Source organism: Panulirus ornatus, chromosome 30, assembly GCF_036320965.1.
Source record: "Panulirus ornatus isolate Po-2019 chromosome 30, ASM3632096v1, whole genome shotgun sequence".
NCBI classification, from domain to species: Eukaryota; Metazoa; Arthropoda; class Malacostraca; order Decapoda; family Palinuridae; genus Panulirus; species Panulirus ornatus.
In genome coordinates this window covers 2,000,646-2,022,816 of record NC_092253.1, presented here as the reverse complement: position 1 = coordinate 2,022,816, position 22,171 = coordinate 2,000,646, and the positions used below count along the sequence as shown (strand labels likewise).

At 40.3% G+C, this 22,171-nt stretch overlaps 1 protein-coding gene across 3 annotated transcripts in view; it reads right to left on the bottom strand.

The window, feature by feature from the left end:
- Window positions 1-22,171, bottom strand: part of LOC139758300 (uncharacterized) — a 56,360-nt gene that overhangs the window by 25,713 nt on the left and 8,476 nt on the right. For 2 of the 3 annotated variants that reach the window (XR_011714794.1, XM_071679526.1), the window contains exons 5-7: window positions 21,677-21,852; window positions 19,546-20,236; window positions 18,812-19,383 (exon numbers count right to left, since the gene is read on the bottom strand). Coding sequence is in view for 2 of the 3 variants with exons in the window: in XM_071679526.1 (XP_071535627.1) it covers window positions 18,838-19,383; window positions 19,546-20,236; window positions 21,677-21,852 (1,413 nt within the window). In the remaining variant the exon portion in view is untranslated. Of the gene's footprint in view, window positions 1-18,382; window positions 19,384-19,545; window positions 20,237-21,676; window positions 21,853-22,171 lie in introns of those variants that run through there. The other variant, XM_071679525.1, reaches the window with a different exon arrangement.

Below are 22,171 nucleotides of genomic sequence, written 5' to 3'. Positions count from 1 at the left end.
GGCGAATAGTTTAAAAGAAAGAAAAGAAAGAAATATATTTATTTATATATAATTTTTTTTTTTTTTTTTGCTTTGTCAGTCTCCCGCGTTTGCGAGGTAGCGCAAGGAAACAGACGAAAGAAATGGCCCAACCCACCCCCATACACATGTATATACATACACGTCCACACACGCAAATATACATACCTACACAGCTTTCCATGGTTTACCCCAGACGCTTCACATGCCCTGATTCAAGCCACTGACAGCACGTCAACCCCGGTATACCACATCGCTCCAATTCACTCTATTCCTTGCCCTCCTTTCACTCTCCTGCATGTTCAGGCCCCGATCACACAAAATCTTTTTCACTCCATCTTTCCACCTCCAGTTTGGTCTCCCACTTCTCCTCGTTCCCTCCACCTCCGACACATATATCCTCTTGGTAAATCTTTCCTCACTCATTCTCTCCATGTGCCCAAACCATTTCAAAACACCCTCTTCTGCTCTCTCAACCACGCTCTTTTTATTTCCACACATCTCTCTTACCCTTACGTTACTTACTCGATCAAACCACCTCACACCACACATTGTCCTCAAACATCTCATTTCCAGCACATCCACCCTCCTGCGCACAACTCTATCCCTAGCCCACGCCTCGCAACCATACAACATTGTTGGAACCACTATTCCTTCAAACATACCCATTTTTGCTTTCCGAGATAATGTTCTCGACTTCCACACATTTTTCAAGGCTCCCAGGATTTTCGCCCCCTCCCCCACCCTATGATCCACTTCCGCTTCCATGGTTCCATCCGCTGACAGATCCACTCCCAGATATCTAAAACACTTTACTTCCTCCAGTTTTTCTCCATTCAAACTTACCTCCCAATTGACTTGACCCTCAACCCTACTGTACCTAATAACCTTGCTCTTATTCACATTTACTCTTAACTTTCTTCTTTTACACACTTTACCAAACTCAGTCACCAGCTTCTGCAGTTTCTCACATGAATCAGCCACCAGCGCTGTATCATCAGCGAACAACAACTGACTCACTTCCCAAGCTCTCTCATCCACAACAGACTTCATACTTGCCCCTCTTTCCAAAACTCTTGCATTCACCTCCCTAACAACCCCATCCATAAACAAATTAAACAATCATGGAGACATCACACACCCCTGCCGCAAACCTACATTCACTGAGAACAATCACTTATATATAAATATATATATATAAATACCTCACACACATGAGGGGGAAGGGGGTTGTTATTCCATGTGTGGCGAGGTGGCGATGGGAATAAATAGAGGCAGACTATGAATTATGTACATGTGTACATATGTATATATCTCTGTGTGTATATATATGTGTACGTTGAGATGTATAGGTATGTATATTTGCGTGTGTGGACGTGTATGTATATACATGTGTATGTGGGTGGGTTGGGCCATTCTTTCGTCTGTTTCCTTGCGCTACCTCGCTAACGCAGGAGACAGCGACAAAGCAAAATAAATAAATAAATAAATAAATATATATTCCCCATTAATGATCATAGTTTCCTGCATTAGCAAGGTAGCTCTTGGAACAGATGAAGATAGCCGCATCTGCTCACATCATTTCTCTGTCGTGTGCAATGCACCAAACCACAGCTCCCTATCCACAACCAGGCCCCACTAGCCTTTCCGTGGTTTACCCGGGACGATTCACATACCCTGGTTCAGTCCACTGAGAGTACATCCACCCCAGTATACCACAATGTTCTAATTCCCTCTATCTGATGCCCTTTCATCCTCCACGTTTATGTCTCAATCACTCAAAATCTTTTTCACTTTATCTTTCCATCTTGAACTTCTGACACATACATCCTCTTTGAAACCCTTTCATCACATCAGAACACCCTCTTTAGCACCCTCAACCACAGTCTTTTTATTACCACACCTCTCTTTAACCCTTCATTATTTACGGTCAAACTACCCCACACCATGTATAGTCCTAAAAACATTTCACTTCCAACACAACCAACTACCTCTGCACAGCTTTATCTATGCCTTGCAACCATATAATGTCGTTGGGACTACTATGCCTCCAAACACCCATTTCTGCCCTCTAAGATAACAATCTCTCTTTCCACACATCTTTCAATGCTTGCAGAAACTTCGCCCCCTCACCCATCTTATGACTCACTTCCACTTCCATGGTTTCATTCAATGCCATGTCCTCTCCCAGGTATTTAAAACACTTCACTTCTAATTTTTCTCAATTCAAACTCACACCCCAACAAACCTGTCCCTCAACCCTGCTAAACACTTGCTTTTATTCACATTTACTCTCAACTTCCTCTTTTTACACACTTTTCCATACTCAGTCATCAGCTTCAGCAGTTTCTCAATTGAATATGCCACCAGTGCTATATCACCATTAAACACCAACTGCCTGTTCTCCCAAGCCCCCTCATCCTCAACAGAATGAATAATCGTCCCTCTCTCCAAGACTCTTGCATTTACCTCCCTCATCATGCAATCCATAAATAAATTAAACAACCATGGTGACATCACACACATACTGTCACAGACCAACCTCCACTTGGAACCATTCACTCTCTTTTCTTCCAACTAGTACACATGCCTTACTCCTTTGATAAAAACTCACTGCTTCCAGCAGCTTTCCTTCCACAACGCATCTCTATCAACCCTATCCTATGCTTTCTCCACATCCATAAATGCCACATGCAAATCCATGTTTCTCTTATTATTTCCCAAATACATTCTTTAAAGCCAATGGCCAGGGAGATACATTATTTGTATTACCCGTCTGGGTATTGGGAGGGTTAGTGACATCTGCTTAATGAGCCAGCACTTGAGTAGTTCTGAAGCTGCACTACTCTAACCCAGGTAGCTGTCTTCTTTCTGCCTCACTAACACAAGGATCACTGGCATTCTGTCCTTGAGCGTACAATCTCTCCTTGTCATACGTAACACTTAACAACACTTAATTCACACAGTTCATTCTTCATGGCTAGTTTTTTCCTGCAGTCAGCACTATGCAATAGTCCTGCCTTTTGGCAAAATGGTAGGAGGAGTAGATAGAAGTAGTAGGTAGGAACATTTAGGCAGGAACTTTTGGTAGAAGTAGTTGGTGGAAGCATTAGAAAGAAGTAGTCAGTAGGAACATTAGGTAGGAGCCTCAGCAAAAACTGCACGAGAGTTGCCCTCTGCCAGTAGCTTGTAAAGGGTGAAGCACTAAAGGCTAAGAAGCAGCACTGGAGTTCACTAGTTATGGTGACTCTATTGCCATGGCCACTCCTTTGAGGGAGTTCCAATTGCAACAAGCATCAGAGATATAGATAGACATAGACCTGATCCACACATCCTCTACCACTTCTGAAACCACACAGCTCCTCCCCAGTCAGATGTTCTGTACATTCCTTCACCATCTCTATTAATACCCTCCCATATAACTTACTGTATATCCTCAATAAACTTACACTTCTGTAGTTTGAACACTCACCTTTATCCCCCATGCCTTTATACACTGGCACTATACATGCATTCTGCCAATCCTCAGACACCTTACAATTAACTATACAATGAAAACAATTACCAGCACAATCACCCTCTTTCTTAACACATTCAACTGCAATGCCATCCACTCCAGCTAGCTTGCCACATTTCATGTTACGAAAGGCTTGCACCATATCTCTCTTCATGAAATCACTCCCCATGACTCTCTCATTTTGCATAATGCCTTGACCCAAACACCCTACACATTCGAGAGTCCTTCAAAATACGTTTTCACGCTCCTTCTCACTTCATCACAACCAGTTATCTCCCTAACAACCCCCATCCTTTAATGAATTAAACAACCATAGAGACATCATACACCTCTGCCTTTCAGACTTAATGAAAACAATGAATATAAAACCTATATTGTTTTTCATATCAAGTTCATCCTTAATTGGATCATGAATTTGTTTACATCATAAACTATCAATTACATTAATGTAAGCACACATTCTGCTCACAGAAAAGAATAAGACACATTTTATGAACGGCTAGAGAAATGTCAGAAAACTTCTACGCAGGTGCAACACTTACACATGACTGTTTAACCCTTAAGTATGATGATCTGACCTCTGAAAAGATCCTTAAAGATCAGGTTTGTTAAAGAATGTGCTAAACATCTAATCAAGATACTAACTGAGATAGCTTTATGTGCAGGAACAGGTGCACTTCCTTACTGATGCTAAACTAGTCATAAGTGTTGACCATTCATGTTGTAACAGTCTCTCAATGTGGTCAAACAATTCCATTTTGTCCAGTATGATGTCAGGAAAACCTAATGAACCAAAAAGGTGTCTACTGTCTTTCCATATCAAGGTTACACATCTTAATCCAAAATGGGATAGACAGAGATGTTGATGAAATGGAGATAATGACCTAGGACTAACTGTACTGAACTTCTCTGCCTTTGCATCTTCTATTTATCATATCCTACTACTACTACTACTACTACTACTACTACTACTACTACTACTACTACTACTACTAAAAATTACTGGATAATAACATTACAATCTGGTAACCTAAACAAACTTTGGAGTACATATGCTGTTGTTGACAAAATTCAGTGAACAAGGACGATAATAATTATACTTAAAATTCAACTTCATACATTTCATCTTTATATCAGTAACTTTTTTAGCTGATTCTTTTCCTGTAATTATTTAACTCGGTTCCATTCTGATATATTCATGGGATAATCTGCAATAGTTATTTACTTTTTTCCAAAAAATATATATATTCCTGTTCGCTTTCATATGTCTTTTTAAATGTTACTGGCAAATGTACCTGGTTTGCTTTCATAGTATGTATCAACTTTCTTGACTTTCAGCTGATCAACTCTGTATAATTTCCTCTATTTTATCTCTTTCTGAAATTTTGACACCCATATACTTTTTCATTTCCTCACTAGCCACATACTCGGACTTATGTGCTGGGTGATCACTTTTCCAAAATGAAAAGAAAAGGGTATTTGAAAATGATCCACTATTGACAGACTGTCAGCTTTTTATCTTTCCTTTCCATTCTCACTCTCTAATTTCACCCTGCAGGTGCTAATGGTTGCTGGAGTAGTGGTGATGGTGTTGGTGATGGCTGAAGCAGCTCAGCAGCTCTACCCACACCCGTCAACATTACCTGGTACAACACATGGACCATCCCATCAGCTTGACCAGTTTGTCTTCCAGTCTCTTACCCACCCATCACTCGTGGCTACACACCACCATAACTCTCCACTATTACAAGCCAACATCTCCGGCATGAACCTCCATCCTCCACAAAAAGGTACAGCACAGAAGAAGGACCTCCACTCACCTCCCCTGAACACCTCACAGGCACTCCTACTACCTCAAGAAATCCATCAGGACCCTGAGTACCTCTCACAGCAGGACCTTCCAGCGCTAAAGCACACATCTCAACTCAAAGCTTCCATCAGGCATCTCAGCATGTTTCAGCAAAAAACTTCCTAGCACTTCATCACAATGTCTCAGAAAATGATTTCTTAGCTCATGACCATAATCTTCCAGCTCAGGACCTCCCAGTACCTCAGAACAATGTCTCAACCAAGGATTCCCAAACACCCCAGCACTATTCTTCATTTCAGGACTTTGCAGCATCTTACACCAATGACTCAGTCCTAGATATCTCACCAACTCATCACAAAGCCTCAGCCAGGGACTTTGCAGCATTTCAGACAAATATCTCAGCCCAAGACTTCCAAGCAATTCAACTCAATGCAGAACACCACCTCCCAGCACCTCAGACCAATGTCTCATCCCGAGAGTTCCCACCAGATCATCACAATGTCTCAGCCAAGGGTTTCCCCGAAACTGAAATCAATGCCTCAGTCCAAGACTTCCTGGCACCTCAGCACGTCTCAGCCCTGGGCTTCCTAGCATCCCAGCAACATATTTCAGCTCAAGACTTCCCAGCTGGGCAACGCATTGCAGTGCATTACTTCTCTTCACCTCAAACCAATGTCTCACTGCAGAATCTTCCATCTCCTCAGCATAACATGCCAGTGCAGGACTTCTCAACACTTCACCATAATGTTACGGCAGACAACCTGTTTCATCAGCCTCATCTTAGCATGACAAATCAGGCAGGTGAGAGTCTCAGGCCTGTGGCTGAGTGGTTTCCTGCCAGAGAGAGTTCAACAATTCACCATCTCCTCCAGTCTAACAGGGCTTCTCATACAAACCATACAATGCCCAGTCACCTTAATCTAACTGACAATAAGGAGTTGTACCATCCAGGAACCAACACCCACTCACTTTATCGTTATATGCAAGATGGAAACACTGAGAACAATCCCCATCATTTGAACCCCACAGTCAGGTCAAAGCTTCACCAAGATCATGTACACCAGGTTCCCATTAACCCTGATTCATACATACCTTCCAATGGTAAGCCCATGCAAGATCCACTGCTCAGGCATGAAAGAAAGGCAGTGGAGCACAATACTCGCCCTTACCACAACCAGGCATGGTCCATGGACCATGGTGGTATTCCATTTCCAGCTGAGGAGGAAGACTTCCAAGGTCTGTTTCACTCTCCTCCCCTCTTGCTGCCAGAGACAGTCTATGCTCCCCCAATACGACCTGAACCCTTCTTGTTCATGAGATCAAAGATCAGGAGCTCTACAGTGGATGAGGGACAACAGAGTGACCACGACTATGGACAATACCCCATTATATCACAAATGAGCAAGAGCAAATATGAAGTTGCAGCTCAGTTACAAACTCCCTCAAAAGGGGAGCTGCAACAGCAAGTGATTGTTCACAGAGAACAGGATCCCACAAGGGAAACTCTAGACAATCCAAGGAAATATAATGAGAAAGGTTCCACACCATACTACCCACAGCAAGAAAACTTGCCAACAGATGACCCTCGGAATGTGCCTGCATTTGATGAACAGCCACCCTCATACAAGCATTCTGAAACCTTACACACTTCACATGAACCTACTGAGTTCAAGTACCCAGTAAACAACAACAAATACTTTTCTGAGCAACACTTGACTCCTCAAGCTAATTCAGCAAATGAGAACTTGCCACCTAAACAAAGCCAACCAAAAGAGCCTTGGACCCATTATCCACAGCAGACACCACCACATGCATCCACCAGACAAGTATCCAAACAGAAACAACAAAGCTGCCCTGATCATTCAATACCAGGATCCCCTCTCTGGACTCACTTGCACCACAAACATTTCTTATCATCTGCAAGGGACCCTGAACCTAGGTCGAAAGTTTTGAAAGATTTAGGAGTTCCTGTACAGATTCAGTTAACTGAACCAAACACAGTTAATCCAGGAATGCTAACAACTAGCATCTCTGGTCCAGATCACTTCCTGCTGGAACAGGCAGATGCAGAGATTTATCAAACTGAAAGCAGTGAGAGGGACTTAACTCACCTGCAAGATATGGACTTTCTTCCACCGCAGTCAACACCAACAACTGTACATAGTATCAATACTAACTTGTATGAAGGTTTGAGGTTGCCATATTATTCTGTTGTTGATGGAGATGCAAACATTGGAAATGATAATAAGGGATTATTAAAAAATAATGGAAGATATCCAAACAGCACTGTTCCCAGTGCTCTTTCATTTCAATCTCAACAAACTCATGAATTTCCTGGTGAAGTAACAGAAGACCACCTTCAAAATCATGAACATTATCAAAGTATCAATAGAGGGAATTTTCATCAAACCTTGGAGAACCCATTCAAGACCATTGTTACTGAGTTCCAAAAACTTCGACGTTTGCCTCCAGAGTCTCAAATACTTTCTACAATGCCTTCCCAGTCACAGGGAACTCCACCGACTTCCCAGTCCCAAGGATCTCCACCAACTTCCCAGTCTCAAGAAACGCCACCACTGTCCAAAGAGTTTCAAAGTCTTCCATCACTTTCGTCAGGGCCAAAAGGATTTTCACCAGTATTGCCTACATCACAATATCCACAACTGTTCAAGCAGCACCCCATGAAGATTGATGACCTTACCAATACTGACCCAGTCTTACTGGATTATAATGATGGTGCACACAGTACCCAGGATCAAGGCCTCATGGCCAAAAACTATTACTATGACTACAGTTATGACTATGACTATGACTACAACCCAAGACAGCCACAGCTTAATGACAGTTCGCAACCTCTCATTCCGCTGTCTGAGAAAACACGAGTCCCACCTGCCTTGCCAGGTGGACCTATTCTATTTCCATCAAATGGTACATCCAGCCTGTCACTGACAACATTACCCAATGCTGCAGTGGTAAATGGTCCTACAATTCACCAACAGCAAACTTTCCACAGTCAATTACTTAGTGGGAACAAAACATCAAAAAGAAACCACAGCAGTACTGTCAACGCCATTCTACAAAGTGATCCAGGACGTACCGTTACTATCCCAACAATAAGCCGTTTTCCAAGTGATGCATCACCACTCCTCCCATTCATACCAAAAACACCAAGAACTAACAGTATCAGTTTCCCTGAGGAACTTTCACTGAAGATAAAGCCATCTCAGTTTCCACCGGGAGCAGAAAGTCCAACACAACATCCAATCATTCCAATTTCTATACCAGTTGTACCATTTCCTTCAAGCCCCATACAAATGCCTTATCAGCCTACAGGCAATGAAGCTCCCAACACTGAACACATAAATATCACTGCTGCACAACAAGCTGCCAGTCTGTCTGAAAGTGATACCCAGGACAATAGCACTGAAGGAATACATGACTTGAAACTACCACAAAACAGTGTTAGTTTAAATTCAAAACTAGAAACTGAACTTGAAAATCCATGGGTCCCTAGAACACAAGAAACTCTCAGCATCTCCAATATACATGAAATTTTACAGGATCCTGGAATACAACAAACTCCACAAGCTGCTGTAACACAGGAAAGCCATCAGGTCCCAAAAACACAAAACACTCCAATGATCCCTGGAATAAGAGAAATTCTAAACAACACTAAAGGACAAAAAACTCTGCAGATTCCAGAAACAATATACACTTCACCTACATTATATGAAATTCCACGTGAAATACTGCAAGTCCCTAAAATGCAAGCTGGAATGAAACCTACAAAACAAGCTGAACAAAATCTTGTATCACAAACTCAACAGGCCCCTGAAATACAACATACAAAGGATCCAAGTGCCCTAGACACACAAACTCCACTGGTCTCCAGAATACAGACTAAACAGGTCTTTGGAAATCAAACTTCCCTCATTCCTAAAATACAAACTCGGCAGGTCCCTACAACCAAACCTCACCAGGTTTCCAAAACACAAATTTCAAATGTTCCTGGAGAACATACTTCAAAGGCCCTGGGAATACAAGCTCTACAGTTCCACAGAGCAAAAGCTTCACAAGTCGCAAGATTTAAAACTTCACATGTCCCTAAATCACAAAACCCTGAGTCCCCTGAAACACAGAAACCACAGGTTTATGATGAACAAACTTCACATTTTTCTAGAATAAAAACTCTGCAGGTTCCTGGAATACAAATTCCACAAGCAAAAGGAATACATACTCCACAGGTCCACATGCAACAAACTCCACAGGTCCCTGAAACACAACCTCCACAGGCCATTGAAATGAAAATTACAAATGTCTCTGCAATGCAAACTCTCCAGCCAGGTATCAAAAGCCTACAGGTCCATGAAATACAAATTCCACCCCCTCTAGGGAATAAAACACAAGAAAACTTAAAACCTGGGGCAGAATATATCCCTCAAAAAACCACTTCATTAATTCCTGAAAGTCATAAAGTGGCACAAACTCCTGTGGTTAACAACCAAGATACTCCAGTGACTCTGAATGAGACAATCAACTCTATGTTAACTGCTAATGCTGTTCCTCAGTCTCTGTTAGTTCCCCAGAGTATCCCTGAAGACATTACACAACATTTAGATAACAGAGAAGAAAGCAATTTAAAGGTGCTCACCACCAGACCTCACAGTTTTTTGAAATTTCAAGAACAGGATCACAAGCATCTCACACAAATTTTTAAATCTGAGGTCTTGAAAAACGAAACAGAGAATGCTGACCAAATCACACATGATACAACAGAAAGCGTGAATCAACAAAGAGAAGACAGTAACGCTCTTGTACAACCAACCACTGATCAGTCTATTCCCGATGATGAAGCCTCTGGTGATAAATACACATCACCTTCACCTTTTTCATCTATAAATCATCTTACTACTCACATTCCTGAATTAAAAACCCAAACATTGATAGAATCCTTGAAGGCATCAAAGTCCTTAACACCTATAACTTTCCAAAACATAACCACAAAAACTCCAAAGCTTTCCACAGACTCTAAAAAATCTGATGATGCTCTACAAAATCTTATGGATTTTCTGGGTTTTCCTAATCATGTATCAAAAATTACAGAGTTGGGGCCAAAAGCTGTTCCAACTACAAATCAGGGTGTTACAAACTCTAGCACTAAACTGAAAGTAGCTGATGATGAACCAAATTATTTAAGAATATTCAAGAGCACTGAGGTCCTTTGGGTTAATTTAACGAAAACTTATGATGTGGATGCATCAGTTCTTAATTCTACAGATATACTTAAAAGCTTAGCAAAAGCAATCAAAGGAACGACAGACTCTTTTTATTTAATATTACCTAAGAAGGCCATTGGTGAAAGTCTATCAGATCTAAATACAAAAGAGCAACACAATCAACAGTCAAGAAATAAAATTCTAGAAAAAGCAATCAGTGCACTAAAATCAGCAAATAAAACATTCATTCCAAGCACGATCGGAAACTTTACTTCAGAACAAAAGTTCTTTAAGGAAAATAATCCTCTAACCCCAACTTCCCATTCATCTACTGGACTTAACATTAACTCAGAGAAAGAGATGCCTACAATGATCACATCACTTCAGGCAATGACTGGTAAGTTTATCATCCCAAGAGATGATTTTCCTCAAGATGGAAGTGGCTCAGAGCATCGCGGCAGAATGAAGCCTGGCTACAGGCACACAAGTCCAAAAACATTATTCAACACCGAACTAAAGATTCCATACAGTGAAGATGACAAAGGAGAATTCCTCATCCTTATACCAAACATACACTCTTCCCCACTTCCTGAAGATGAGGAATTCATAATAATTATTCCTTATCAGAATGGAACTGAATTCCCTGATGATATTCTTCCCTCCTTTCAGCCTGTCAATCGCTTCGTTAGAGAGGAAGATTTTGGTAACTTTAATGCATCTTTGTTGTCAGATAATCAAAAGACTATCACAGGTGAATCCATAAGGCTGCAAGGGTATTCTTCCACTAATGAGGAGGTCTCAAAAACAGATTCTGCAGAAACTATAAAAGATCAGTCAGAAGAAAGGTGGGGTTTGTTCCTCACTCCTACAGGATCCATTCAAGCAAATACTGGCAGTAGACAGCACCAGCCATCCTCTGTCTTCCAGACCTGGTTAGCAGCATCCAATGAAGATTTTGATCTTAATAAGCCAAAGGAGGAGGATACAGAACTAGATCAGAAACAGGAAGAAGATACAGTGCAGAATAATGATGAACAGGAAATTCATAATGGAAGCTGGAACAGTTCTCCTATTCTAAATGAAAGTAAGGATAATGAAACTGAGAATCATCCACAAGCTAACCTAAACCTTCCTTCTGCTACGGCTTCTGAAGAAGTACTTAATTCCCCACTTTTGCCTATGGATGAGGTCTGTGGTGTAACAAGGGAGCAATACTACTCCAAGCATGTCCCCAGCTCCCAGGTGGTACCCCGCATTTCTAATATGTACAAAGAATCCCATATTTCTGAGACCCAGAAACCCCAATTTTCCGAGACTGATGTGGTATCTCATATGTTTAATGATAACCCCAGCTACCAGAGTTTCCTACTTCATAAACAAAAAAACAGAGCCCAACACCCTTCAGTGCCAAGTTTTAGAAGTCCACAACATTACGGGTTCTTTTACCAGGGGCAATACCCTCAGCACAGATATCACTACAATCAGCACAGAGACCTTGGCTCAGAACCCTATGAGTCTTTAATAGAATTTGACCCCAGTGAGATGATTACACATGCTGAAAACATAAATAAACCCCAGACTCTCAGTCATATACAACCTAGTAAGGTACTCCTGGACACTGAAGGCAAAAAGACACACCCACTGCCTGGCATAACAGGAAGCAAACAGCAGCATTTGTTGGACTCATTCAGCAACAGTGATGAAAAGCAAATGGATGATAGTGAAAGCATTGGAGGTATTAGTATAAAAGTCAATGAACAGTTACAGTATGATACAGAATTTAGGTATGACAATGATACAGCAGAGAATGAAGAATCAGCTAACAATACAGAAAATCATAGCACTGTAAACTTCCATGGAGTAGAGCCAAATAGAGCAACTGATTTTTTACAGAAAGAGCAAAACAGGGATACTGATATTGTGCAAGCAGCAAAGCGAAACACAAGTACAGATGTTGAAAGTGCAGAGTTCCAGAAAGGTGTTGAAAGTGTGCATGTAATAAAACTAGATGCACATCTTAATACTGTACAGAGAGTACAGCCAGGCACCGAAATTGATATTGCACAGGAAATCCAGCCAGCTACAGGTGCTGATATTGCAGAAAGCGTGAAGCCAAAAAGAGGTGTTGATACTGAAAAGACAGAAAAGTCAGTCCCAAGTACTGACATTGTACACAAAGTAGAGTCAGACACAGGTGCTGATTTTGTACAGAGTAGAGAGTCAGACAAAAATACTTATATGAGGTCAGAAACAGACACAAGTGTTGAGATCATACAAAGAGAAAAGCCATGTTTACCAAACATGGGTACTCAGGTATTAACAAATGAGCCACAATACAACACAAAGTCAGAAGATGTATACAAACCAAAGCCAGAGTATGACTTGGGTGATGATATCAAACAGATAGGAGCATTCAAGCACACCACAGGTGTTCATGATCCTAAGCACAGTGGCGAGCACCAATATATTACAGACACTGAAGATACTGCACACAGAGGCAGATCAGAAAATAACACAGGAGTTGATGACACTGTAGAGAAAAGAGAATCAAAATACAACTTACATACTCATGCAGATGTACAGAGAAAAGATCAAGAATATGAATCAAATTTTGACAAACATAATGAAGGGTCAGAGTCTGATAGCATGGTGCAAGATAATGAGTATCAATATCACATAGATATTCTAACTGATTATCAAGATGCAACTGACTACAGTACAGAGAGTAGCAACAGAGACACTTCAAACACTAGCGTTGTCCCAAGTGCGGTAAAGTATGACATAGAGAAAAGCGATGCCTATTCAGAGACAACTTTCAAAGCATCTGATGGACTTATTCCCAATGTCAAAACAGACAATGACAGAGATGGAATAACAAGTGAAGGGTCACATGACATTATACTTACTGATCTCAGAGTATTTAACTGGGACAAGGATGCTAATACTGCTGTGTACAAAACATCAGATAGCAGAGCTAATGAAGGGGTAAGCAATGGCAGCACTGTTGTGCCTTCCGCTACCACTGACACAGCAACAAGCAGTGATGATGCCAATGCTGCTGACCTTCAGGTTCAGACTCACCAGGACTTCTTTATACCTGGCAGTACTGAGGATTTATTCAGCAATTATCAAGACAATGTCAATCAGAGTGAATATGCTACGAACCTTGAAAAGACATCTGGAGTCCATTTTGATGGACAAGTCACTGTAAGTCCAAGCCAAAATGTGTGGAACATCACAGATGGCAGCCTTGCAGATGAAGAATATTTGGAAAGTTCCACTTTCATTCATTCCGGTAAGTGGTTAAAAATACCACTTCCCAAAGATGCAGAACCACCACCATTTATTCCAGATACTGCTGACACAGGAAATGAAGACTTCAAAGTGACCACAAATATCAGTGTTCCACATGTTACCGGTGAAGATCTGGCAGAGACCATGGAGTTGTCTCCTGGTGACCAAGTGGACATCACCAGCAACAGAGTTGTGTCAGCAGACATTGGGGCTGTGCCAGGTAACAGTTTGGTTATTCTTCCAGACTTCCTCCACCTACCACATAATAATCAGAGGATATCTCTACCTGACAGAAGGTTATCTCAACAAAATGATGAAAAAGCTCCATCTAATGTACGAGCCCATCTGTCAAATTTGCATATACCTCAAACAAACATCAATATACCTCTATCCAAAGAGGTGCTATCTGTAACAAGTGAAAGGATGTCAGGTGGTGTCCAACTATTTAATAATGATGAAGATCAACATATTGGAGAAAATTTACCAATAAATGAAGCTGATCATGATACTGACATGGAAAAGCAGTACACTTCTCAAATAACAACTAACAATTCAAAAAGATACAACACTGAGAGCAAAAGGACACAAAAATCTCTTTCATCTGACTCTGAATTGACAGCATTAAAAAATGAGAACCTAGGTATGAAGTTAGAAACAATAGTGACAGAACTAAGTGCCTCCACCTCACAAGATATTAATCTAACAAAACTTATCTCAACAATGGATGACATGCAAAAGCCTTCACTAATGTCTAGTGTTAGTGTGAACATTGCACCTCAAGATCAAATGAACTCAAAAAGTGACATGCATGAACCTTCCATAACCTCAGAACTGCCACACCTAGAACTACCTGCAAGACTGTTCCCTGCTAGAGTTACACTAGATGAGATCCATAACATTCGTGACTACAATACACAGCATACTCTAACACCTCACAGTGAACATCGAAATATAGCACCACAGAGGACGCAAAAGGTTTCCAGTAATTCAAGTGTTATTCTCATGAAGACTAAGATGATCAAAGATGGCATGGGGCCTGAGATGAGGCAGCAGGGTACAAACCCAAATGGTGATGCCATTTCTGGTGAAACCTTTAATCTCTATGATGAAGCTGGCTTAAAAACTAATGGTATGATACAGGAAAACTTACCCAACACTGGAAGACAAACAAAAATGGACACTAATCAGTTTATACCAGACACACAACTCCTAGAGTTCCTGTCGCAATTATCCCTTTGCCAAAATAGAAAAATCACAGCCATCAGTGAAATGGCAGCTACGGTTCTTGATACAACATCCAATGATAAAGATAATTTTTCTCCTTATGCTCAAACAGATACAAGTTCTTCTAGTGTAAATAAAGCTATCAAGCTACCTTTGATGCAAAATACTAATAATCAAGGAGGAAACCTCAGTTTAAAAGCAATTCCTGGCCAAGCTGAGCTCAACAAAGATGGACAGGCCCATAGGGCTGAGTCAATGCAACTCCCTATAAGTGAAAACCTTCCGAAAAATGTAGAAATGGACAATTCTGCCACAAAAGATACAAAGTTGATGGCATTAGATAGTTTAAATCTTGATGGGGTTAACACTGTCACTGACTCTAAAAAAACAAAAGAACCATTTATCTTCCTTGAGAGTTCAATAAAAACTGTATCAACAGGGACAACAGATACCAGGGAAAATTTCAAACCAAATGCTAGCACTTCACTCCAAGAAGAATATACCAGTACATCTGATCGGTCTGATGAACTAAATAATCCAGCAAAAAGTGACTTCATTCCAATAAGTCCAGCTAAAATGCTAAAACTCCCAAATATTTTAGAAACGTTTGTACCACAAAACACTGCCAAACTTGGACTGTCTGGATTATTCAGTCCAACACCAACCATAACAAGAATGATTGAAACGACAACGACAACAACAATTTTTCTGCCCATCATGAAATCTACTATCAAATCTTCCAACATTGTCAGCAAGACTGGGCCAACTATCAAAAACTGGCAGCAACCTACACAGAAACCTTTACAAGTTGGAAACTTAGGCCTTTCCCTTGACAGTGGCAAAATGTCAAATAATGCAGACTCTGCACCATCAATAAATGCACCCACTCAGGAGCAGGACCAGAAATGGATTTGGAGTGATACCAGTGGCTGGGCTGAAACAGTACAAACTCAGGACTTGAAGGCCAGTACAGCACCCACCATTACTCTTAAATCTGCAACAAGCAGTGTGAAAAATATAATGATTCTGAATGAAACCTTGTCAAGACGTAATATGGGTAGTGAAAGGGACTCCCCTGTGGAGCGCTGGGTGTGGGCTAGCAGCAGACAAACACACACACACCCACACAAATTAAGTAAAACATTTCCAAATAACTTAATGCCAAGTCCTGGTGTCATTGGCTATGTGAACAGCACACAAGCTATCTCCTCTATAAATCCTCTCACCAACAGGACCAAAGCTTCCAAAATCTTAACACCTGCCATAACCACCCGCAAATCACATTACTGGTACAATAGCCAGCAAAGATGGAAAAATGAACATGTAGCATCTTCCACAACAAGGGGAAGCAATAACTTTTTCAGAAAATCAAGAACTTATCCAAGCTCTTGAAACACCTAAGACATCTTAAATATTTTGTTTAAAATGACAATCAATAAATTACACTCCAACTTCTACATATTTCTTATAGATCCTTTAAGAAGATCCTTTAAGAGCATAATTCCCAGTAAAACCTAATCCATAAAAGTATATATAACCCTCAAGAAAGCTAAGCCATCAATAGTAAAACTTATTTGTTACACGAGTTTAAAGATAAAAGGCTGAAACACATATAGAGATGAAAGGAAAGGCTGACAAAAAGGGTACATGTGTCAGAAGTGGAGGGAACGTGGAGAACAGGAAGATCAAATTAGAGATGGAAGGATGGGTTGAAAATGTCTTGAGTGATCTGGTCCCAACACACAGGAAGGTGAAAGACGTGCAAGGGATGGAGTGAACTGCAACAATATGGTATACTGGGGTTGACATGGTGTCAATGGACTGCATCAAGGCACATGAAGCATCTGGGGTAAAACACAGAAAGGTCTGTGGGGCCTTACACATGACAGAGATTGTCTTTACCTGTTCCTGGTGCTCCCTCACAAAAGCAAGAAATAGCAATCAGGTACGATAACTACAAGCATGCATGCACATACGCATGTTATTACTGTCATGTTTTCCCTGTAAGTGGTATTCTTTTCAAGGTGGCCTTTGGTAATTTAACTTCTCAATTAATATGACAGCCCTTCCACTTTATTAAATCAAATCAATGAAAAGAATAATATGAAAAGTTACTCTTAATCACAGAATATATAATTCTAGATTTTGTTAATGCAATATCAAGAATCTAAAATGGACATGGGTGGAAAAGAATATGCCAGTAAAAGATAAAATACAGAAACTTGCAAAATGAGAAGACTATCATCTCTCTATGGCATAAATTCTTTAAAGAAATTTACAGTACGGAAAACTTATATATCTGAATACAGATTAAACAAATGACAGAAAAATTAATGAATATGAAAATACTTGTCACTTTTTCCAATTAAGGCAGTGAAATGAAAAATTCAAAAGTCCATAGAAAGACTAAATGACATCTCAAAAGAGCAATCTATGGATTTTAAAGACTGAATTGATCTATAATTAGATACTGCCTTGTGATAGCATTTGAAGGGAAGGAAAGTGAAAGTAAACAGTAATACCCAAAAATTCTAACACTTATGACAGAATCAGATTAGTCTTGCCTCATCACATCACAGGAGCTAGGATGGAGATGACTTAATAATAAGTGAAGCAGGGACTCCTCTAATTTAGACGAAAGAAAAACAGACTTCATATGAATTTAATTAACTTGCATGAAGGAACACCTAAAGACAAGTCTATGGTTTCAAACAAAAGTCTATGACACTAAAGCTACAAGTAAAATTAAACCCTCCCTAAACATATTTTTCTGATGTTATAGGAACAGTCATTATCATACAATGAATATGCAGAAGTTAAGCTTCTTGAAGATCATATTTATAAACAGCCCATACCAGGAGACAAGAAGTTTGTGCTGCTTTGATTCTTTAAAGTCTATTTTGAATTTTGGAAAATACAAATAAATTTCAACCTGCTTAAGATCTAACACTGGTCAATAATTTTCTCTTATATGTATACAAGACATAATGCTCACTCCAAATTAATCAACAGGGATGGCTTTTAAGTTCATTATCACCTGGCTTAAAACTTGCTTTGAATTCAAACAATCCTCTTCTTTATTGACTAATCAACTATCATTTTTTTTCTGTGTACTTGCCTGTCTCTCCACTTTCCCTCTGTCCCTCTCTTGCAAGAGCTTAAATTCAGATTTGTATCAGAATGAGCCTCATATGCATTACTGGGAATTATCATACTTTCACTGAAAATACTCTTCTTAAACATATGTACATGATGAACCCATGTAATCAAGCATATTTCTGATAAAAATCTGCACTGTAAAAATATAGTTATTTTCTTTATTATCTATGACACATACCTTAAAGTTTTCTACATATCACAATTATAGCACACCAGTACTAATACAAAAATCCATCCCACTAGCATCCTCTAATTAATTTCTTTCAAAGATTTCACTAAAAATCTAAAATTTCATTGCAAAAGAAATCAAAATTCCTAATCTGAAGGTTTTGTGAATTACCTGCATATATCAAATGAAACCTTCACCCAGATCTTATCAATCATCTACATATATCAATATACCCTTTTTCTTACGATTTCATGAATTATCTACATGCATAATGTTACAAACCATAATCCCAAATATCAATCTACTTTCTGCATCAATAAATCTGAATGCCCATAAACAAATAATACTGAGAAAAGTAGAGACACATTCCCTTAGAAGAAAACTTAAAGGTGGAAAAATCAAACCTAGGGCAAGTGAAAAGTCAAGCTGTCTATTCTCGGCTAACACTCCGCCTGAAGGTCATGGTCTTGACTCCTGGGAATTTCTTTGCATCTGAAACAGCATCTGTACCATCTCCCATTTCACTTTCTTGTTCACCATGGGCCCCATCTCGTACCTCAATATCGTCCTCTGTCTCTCTCTTGCGTCCTGTCGGAAAATGTTTACTCTTTCCTTCCTTAAATCTGCTGAAGTACCTTTCACCAATGGCCTCATTACACTTGCCTCTACTCTCCCTGAATGTCTTGCCTCCTAGTTGGCTATCTCTACCTTTCACATCTTTCGCAAGTAAAGCCTCATATTCCTGATCAACAGATTCATTTCTAGGTTCTATAGATCCTTCTTTGGAACTTGATAAATCTCTCTGGGTATCAGAGCTTTCTTTTTTTGACTGAGACTGATACTTTTTACTGTCACCTGGAGGCATGACAGGACTAGGACTAGAAGAGGAAGTCTCTGCTCCTTCCTCTCGGTCTTGGCGCATCCGACTGCTAAGTCGAGACTGACCAGGCCTATAGAGTGCCATTGCTGGGCGATCCTGTGATAATTATGAAATAAATACTACATTACTTTTAAGGTTAAATCTACTCATACTATATTAGCATCCTCTACCTTATACACTGTATCTTTAAAAGAACAATCCTCTAAGATGATGACAATATAATGGTGCATAAAAAGACAAAACTTTATAAAAACCTACCTTATTTCTTATTCTTCTTTCTACTCTTGGATCCTTCTCTCTTCTCTTCCGAGAAGTGGGCTTTTCTTCATATTTTTCTTCTTTAACCTCAAGTTCCTTTGAGCGTTCTTGCTTCTTGTCATCTACTATTTTCCTTTCCTCGCTTTTCTTCTCTTGCTGAGCTTGTTGACCTTCCAGTACTTCCATGGGTTCTGCTGTTACTGTAAGTCTTTCACTCACTTCCTCTTCAACATCCTTGGTTTTCACTTCTTTTTCCAGTCCATCTTTGCTTTTCCTTTCCCTGTCTTTTTCTTCTTTCAACCTCCTTTCTCTTTCTCTCTCTTCTTTTCTGCGTCCCTCACTGTAACGTTTAGATTTTGCCCCCTCAGGTTTGTTCATGTGAACTTTATCATCCTGCCATCCTTCCTTTATCTCCTCTCTTTGCCTCAGTATTTCCTCCTCTCTCTGCCTCATCCTTTCTTCCTCTCTGTGCCTCCCTCTTTCCTCATCTCTGTGCCTCCCTCTTTCCTCCTCTCTCTGCCTCCCTCTTTCATCCTCTCTCTGCCTCCCTCTTTCATCCTCTCTCTGCCTCCCTCTTTCATCCTCTCTCTGCCTCCCTCTTTCTTCCTCTCTATGCCTCCCTCTTTCTTCCTCTCTCTGCCTCCCTCTTTCCTCTTCCTTCACTTTTGTCTTATCTTCATGTCTTCTCATCCTATAGAAGAAAAATACATGTACCAGTCATTAACAAAGCTCGTGCTATGGAAAGTAAAGCTGATGACTTGAGTCATTCTAATACAATATCTGTATGCCATCCACAGATCACTAAACAGAGGGCAATAGGCACAAGTTTAGTAATTAATACACTTCAGCATCATTCCTACTTCGTTTGATTCTGTAGCTCATCTATCATTTTACTAAAATTAATATTATATTCTTTTTTTTTATTATACTTTGTCGCTGTCTCCCGCGTTTGCGAGGTAGCGCAAGGAAACAGACGAAAGAAATGGCCCAACCCCCCCCCCCATACACATGTATATACATACGTCCACACACGCAAATATACATACCTACACAGCTTTCCATGGTTTACCCCAGACGCTTCACATGCCCTGCTTCAATCCACCGACAGCACGTCAACCCCGGTATACCACATCGCTCCAATTCACTCTATTCCTTGCCCTCCTTTCACCCTCCTGCATGTTCAGGCCCCGATCACACAAAATCTTCTTCACTCCATCTTTCCACCTCCAATTTGGTCTCCCTCTTCTCCTTGTTCCCTCCACCTCCGACACATATATCCTCTTGGTCAATCTTTCCCCACTCATCCTCTCCATGTGCCCAAACCACTTCAAAACACCCTCTTCTGCTCTCTCAACCACGCTCTTCTTATTTCCACACATCTCTCTTACCCTTATGTTACTCACTCGATCAAACCACCTCACACCACACATTGTCCTCAAACATCTCATTTCCAGCACATCCATCCTCCTACGCACAACTCTATCCATAGCCCACGCCTCGCAACCATACAACATTGTTGGAACCACTATTCCTTCAAACATACCCATTTTTGCTTTCCGAGATAATGTTCTCGACTTCCACACATTTTTCAAGGCCCCCAGGATTTTCGCCCTCTCCCCCACCCTATGATCCACTTCCGCTTCCATGGTTCCATCCGCTGCCAGATCCACTCCCAGATATCTAAAACACTTCACTTCCTCCAGTTTTTCTCCATTCAAACTCACCTCCCAATTGACTTGACCCTCAACCCTACTGTACCTAATAACCTTGCTCTTATTCACATTCACTCTTAACTTTCTTCTTCCACACACTTTTCCAAACTCAGTCACCAGCTTCTGCAGTTTCTCACATGAATCAGCCACCAGCGCTGTATCATCAGCGAACAACAACTGACTCACTTCCCAAGCTCTCTCATCCCCAACAGACTTCATACTTGCCCCTCTTTCCAAAACTCTTGCATTTACCTCCCTAACAACCCCATCCATAAACAAATTAAACAACCATGGAGACATCACACACCCCTGCCGCAAACCTACATTCACTGAGAACTGTTCAATATATATCCATCCTTTTAATATCTATCAGCTAAGTTTAACATGAATTATACGAAAACAAACAAAGAACCATTTACCTGTCTTCTCTCTCCTTATCCTTTCTTGTTAGTCTCCCTTTTTCTCGTTCCCTCTTCAGCCTGTCTTCCTCTATTCTTCTTTGTTTCTCTTTTTCATATCTGTCTTTTTCCCTTTCTTTCCTTGACAATTTTACCTCTGTAAGGTAGTCATCCTTGATTCTTTCTGGTCGTAGTACCTATAATTGAAAATAGCATGTTCAAAGTATATAGTGCTAGGGATGCAAGAATATTTTCTTCATAAAACAAGTTACTGTCTCAGGAACAAAAAAATGAAAGAAGAAAGAAAACCTTTACACCACTTGGGAGAACAGTTTGCTTTAGCATAATGTATCCTGCAATATCGTACGCACTTATGAATGTGAAATTTTACCTTTTGTTTCAACTTTAATCCTACTAAAGTATGATAATTACAGAGGTGTCAATTAAATATGATTATATAAGTGACTGGTAGCAGATATATTTCAGTTATGAGCAAATTTTGGTGAGAATTAAAAT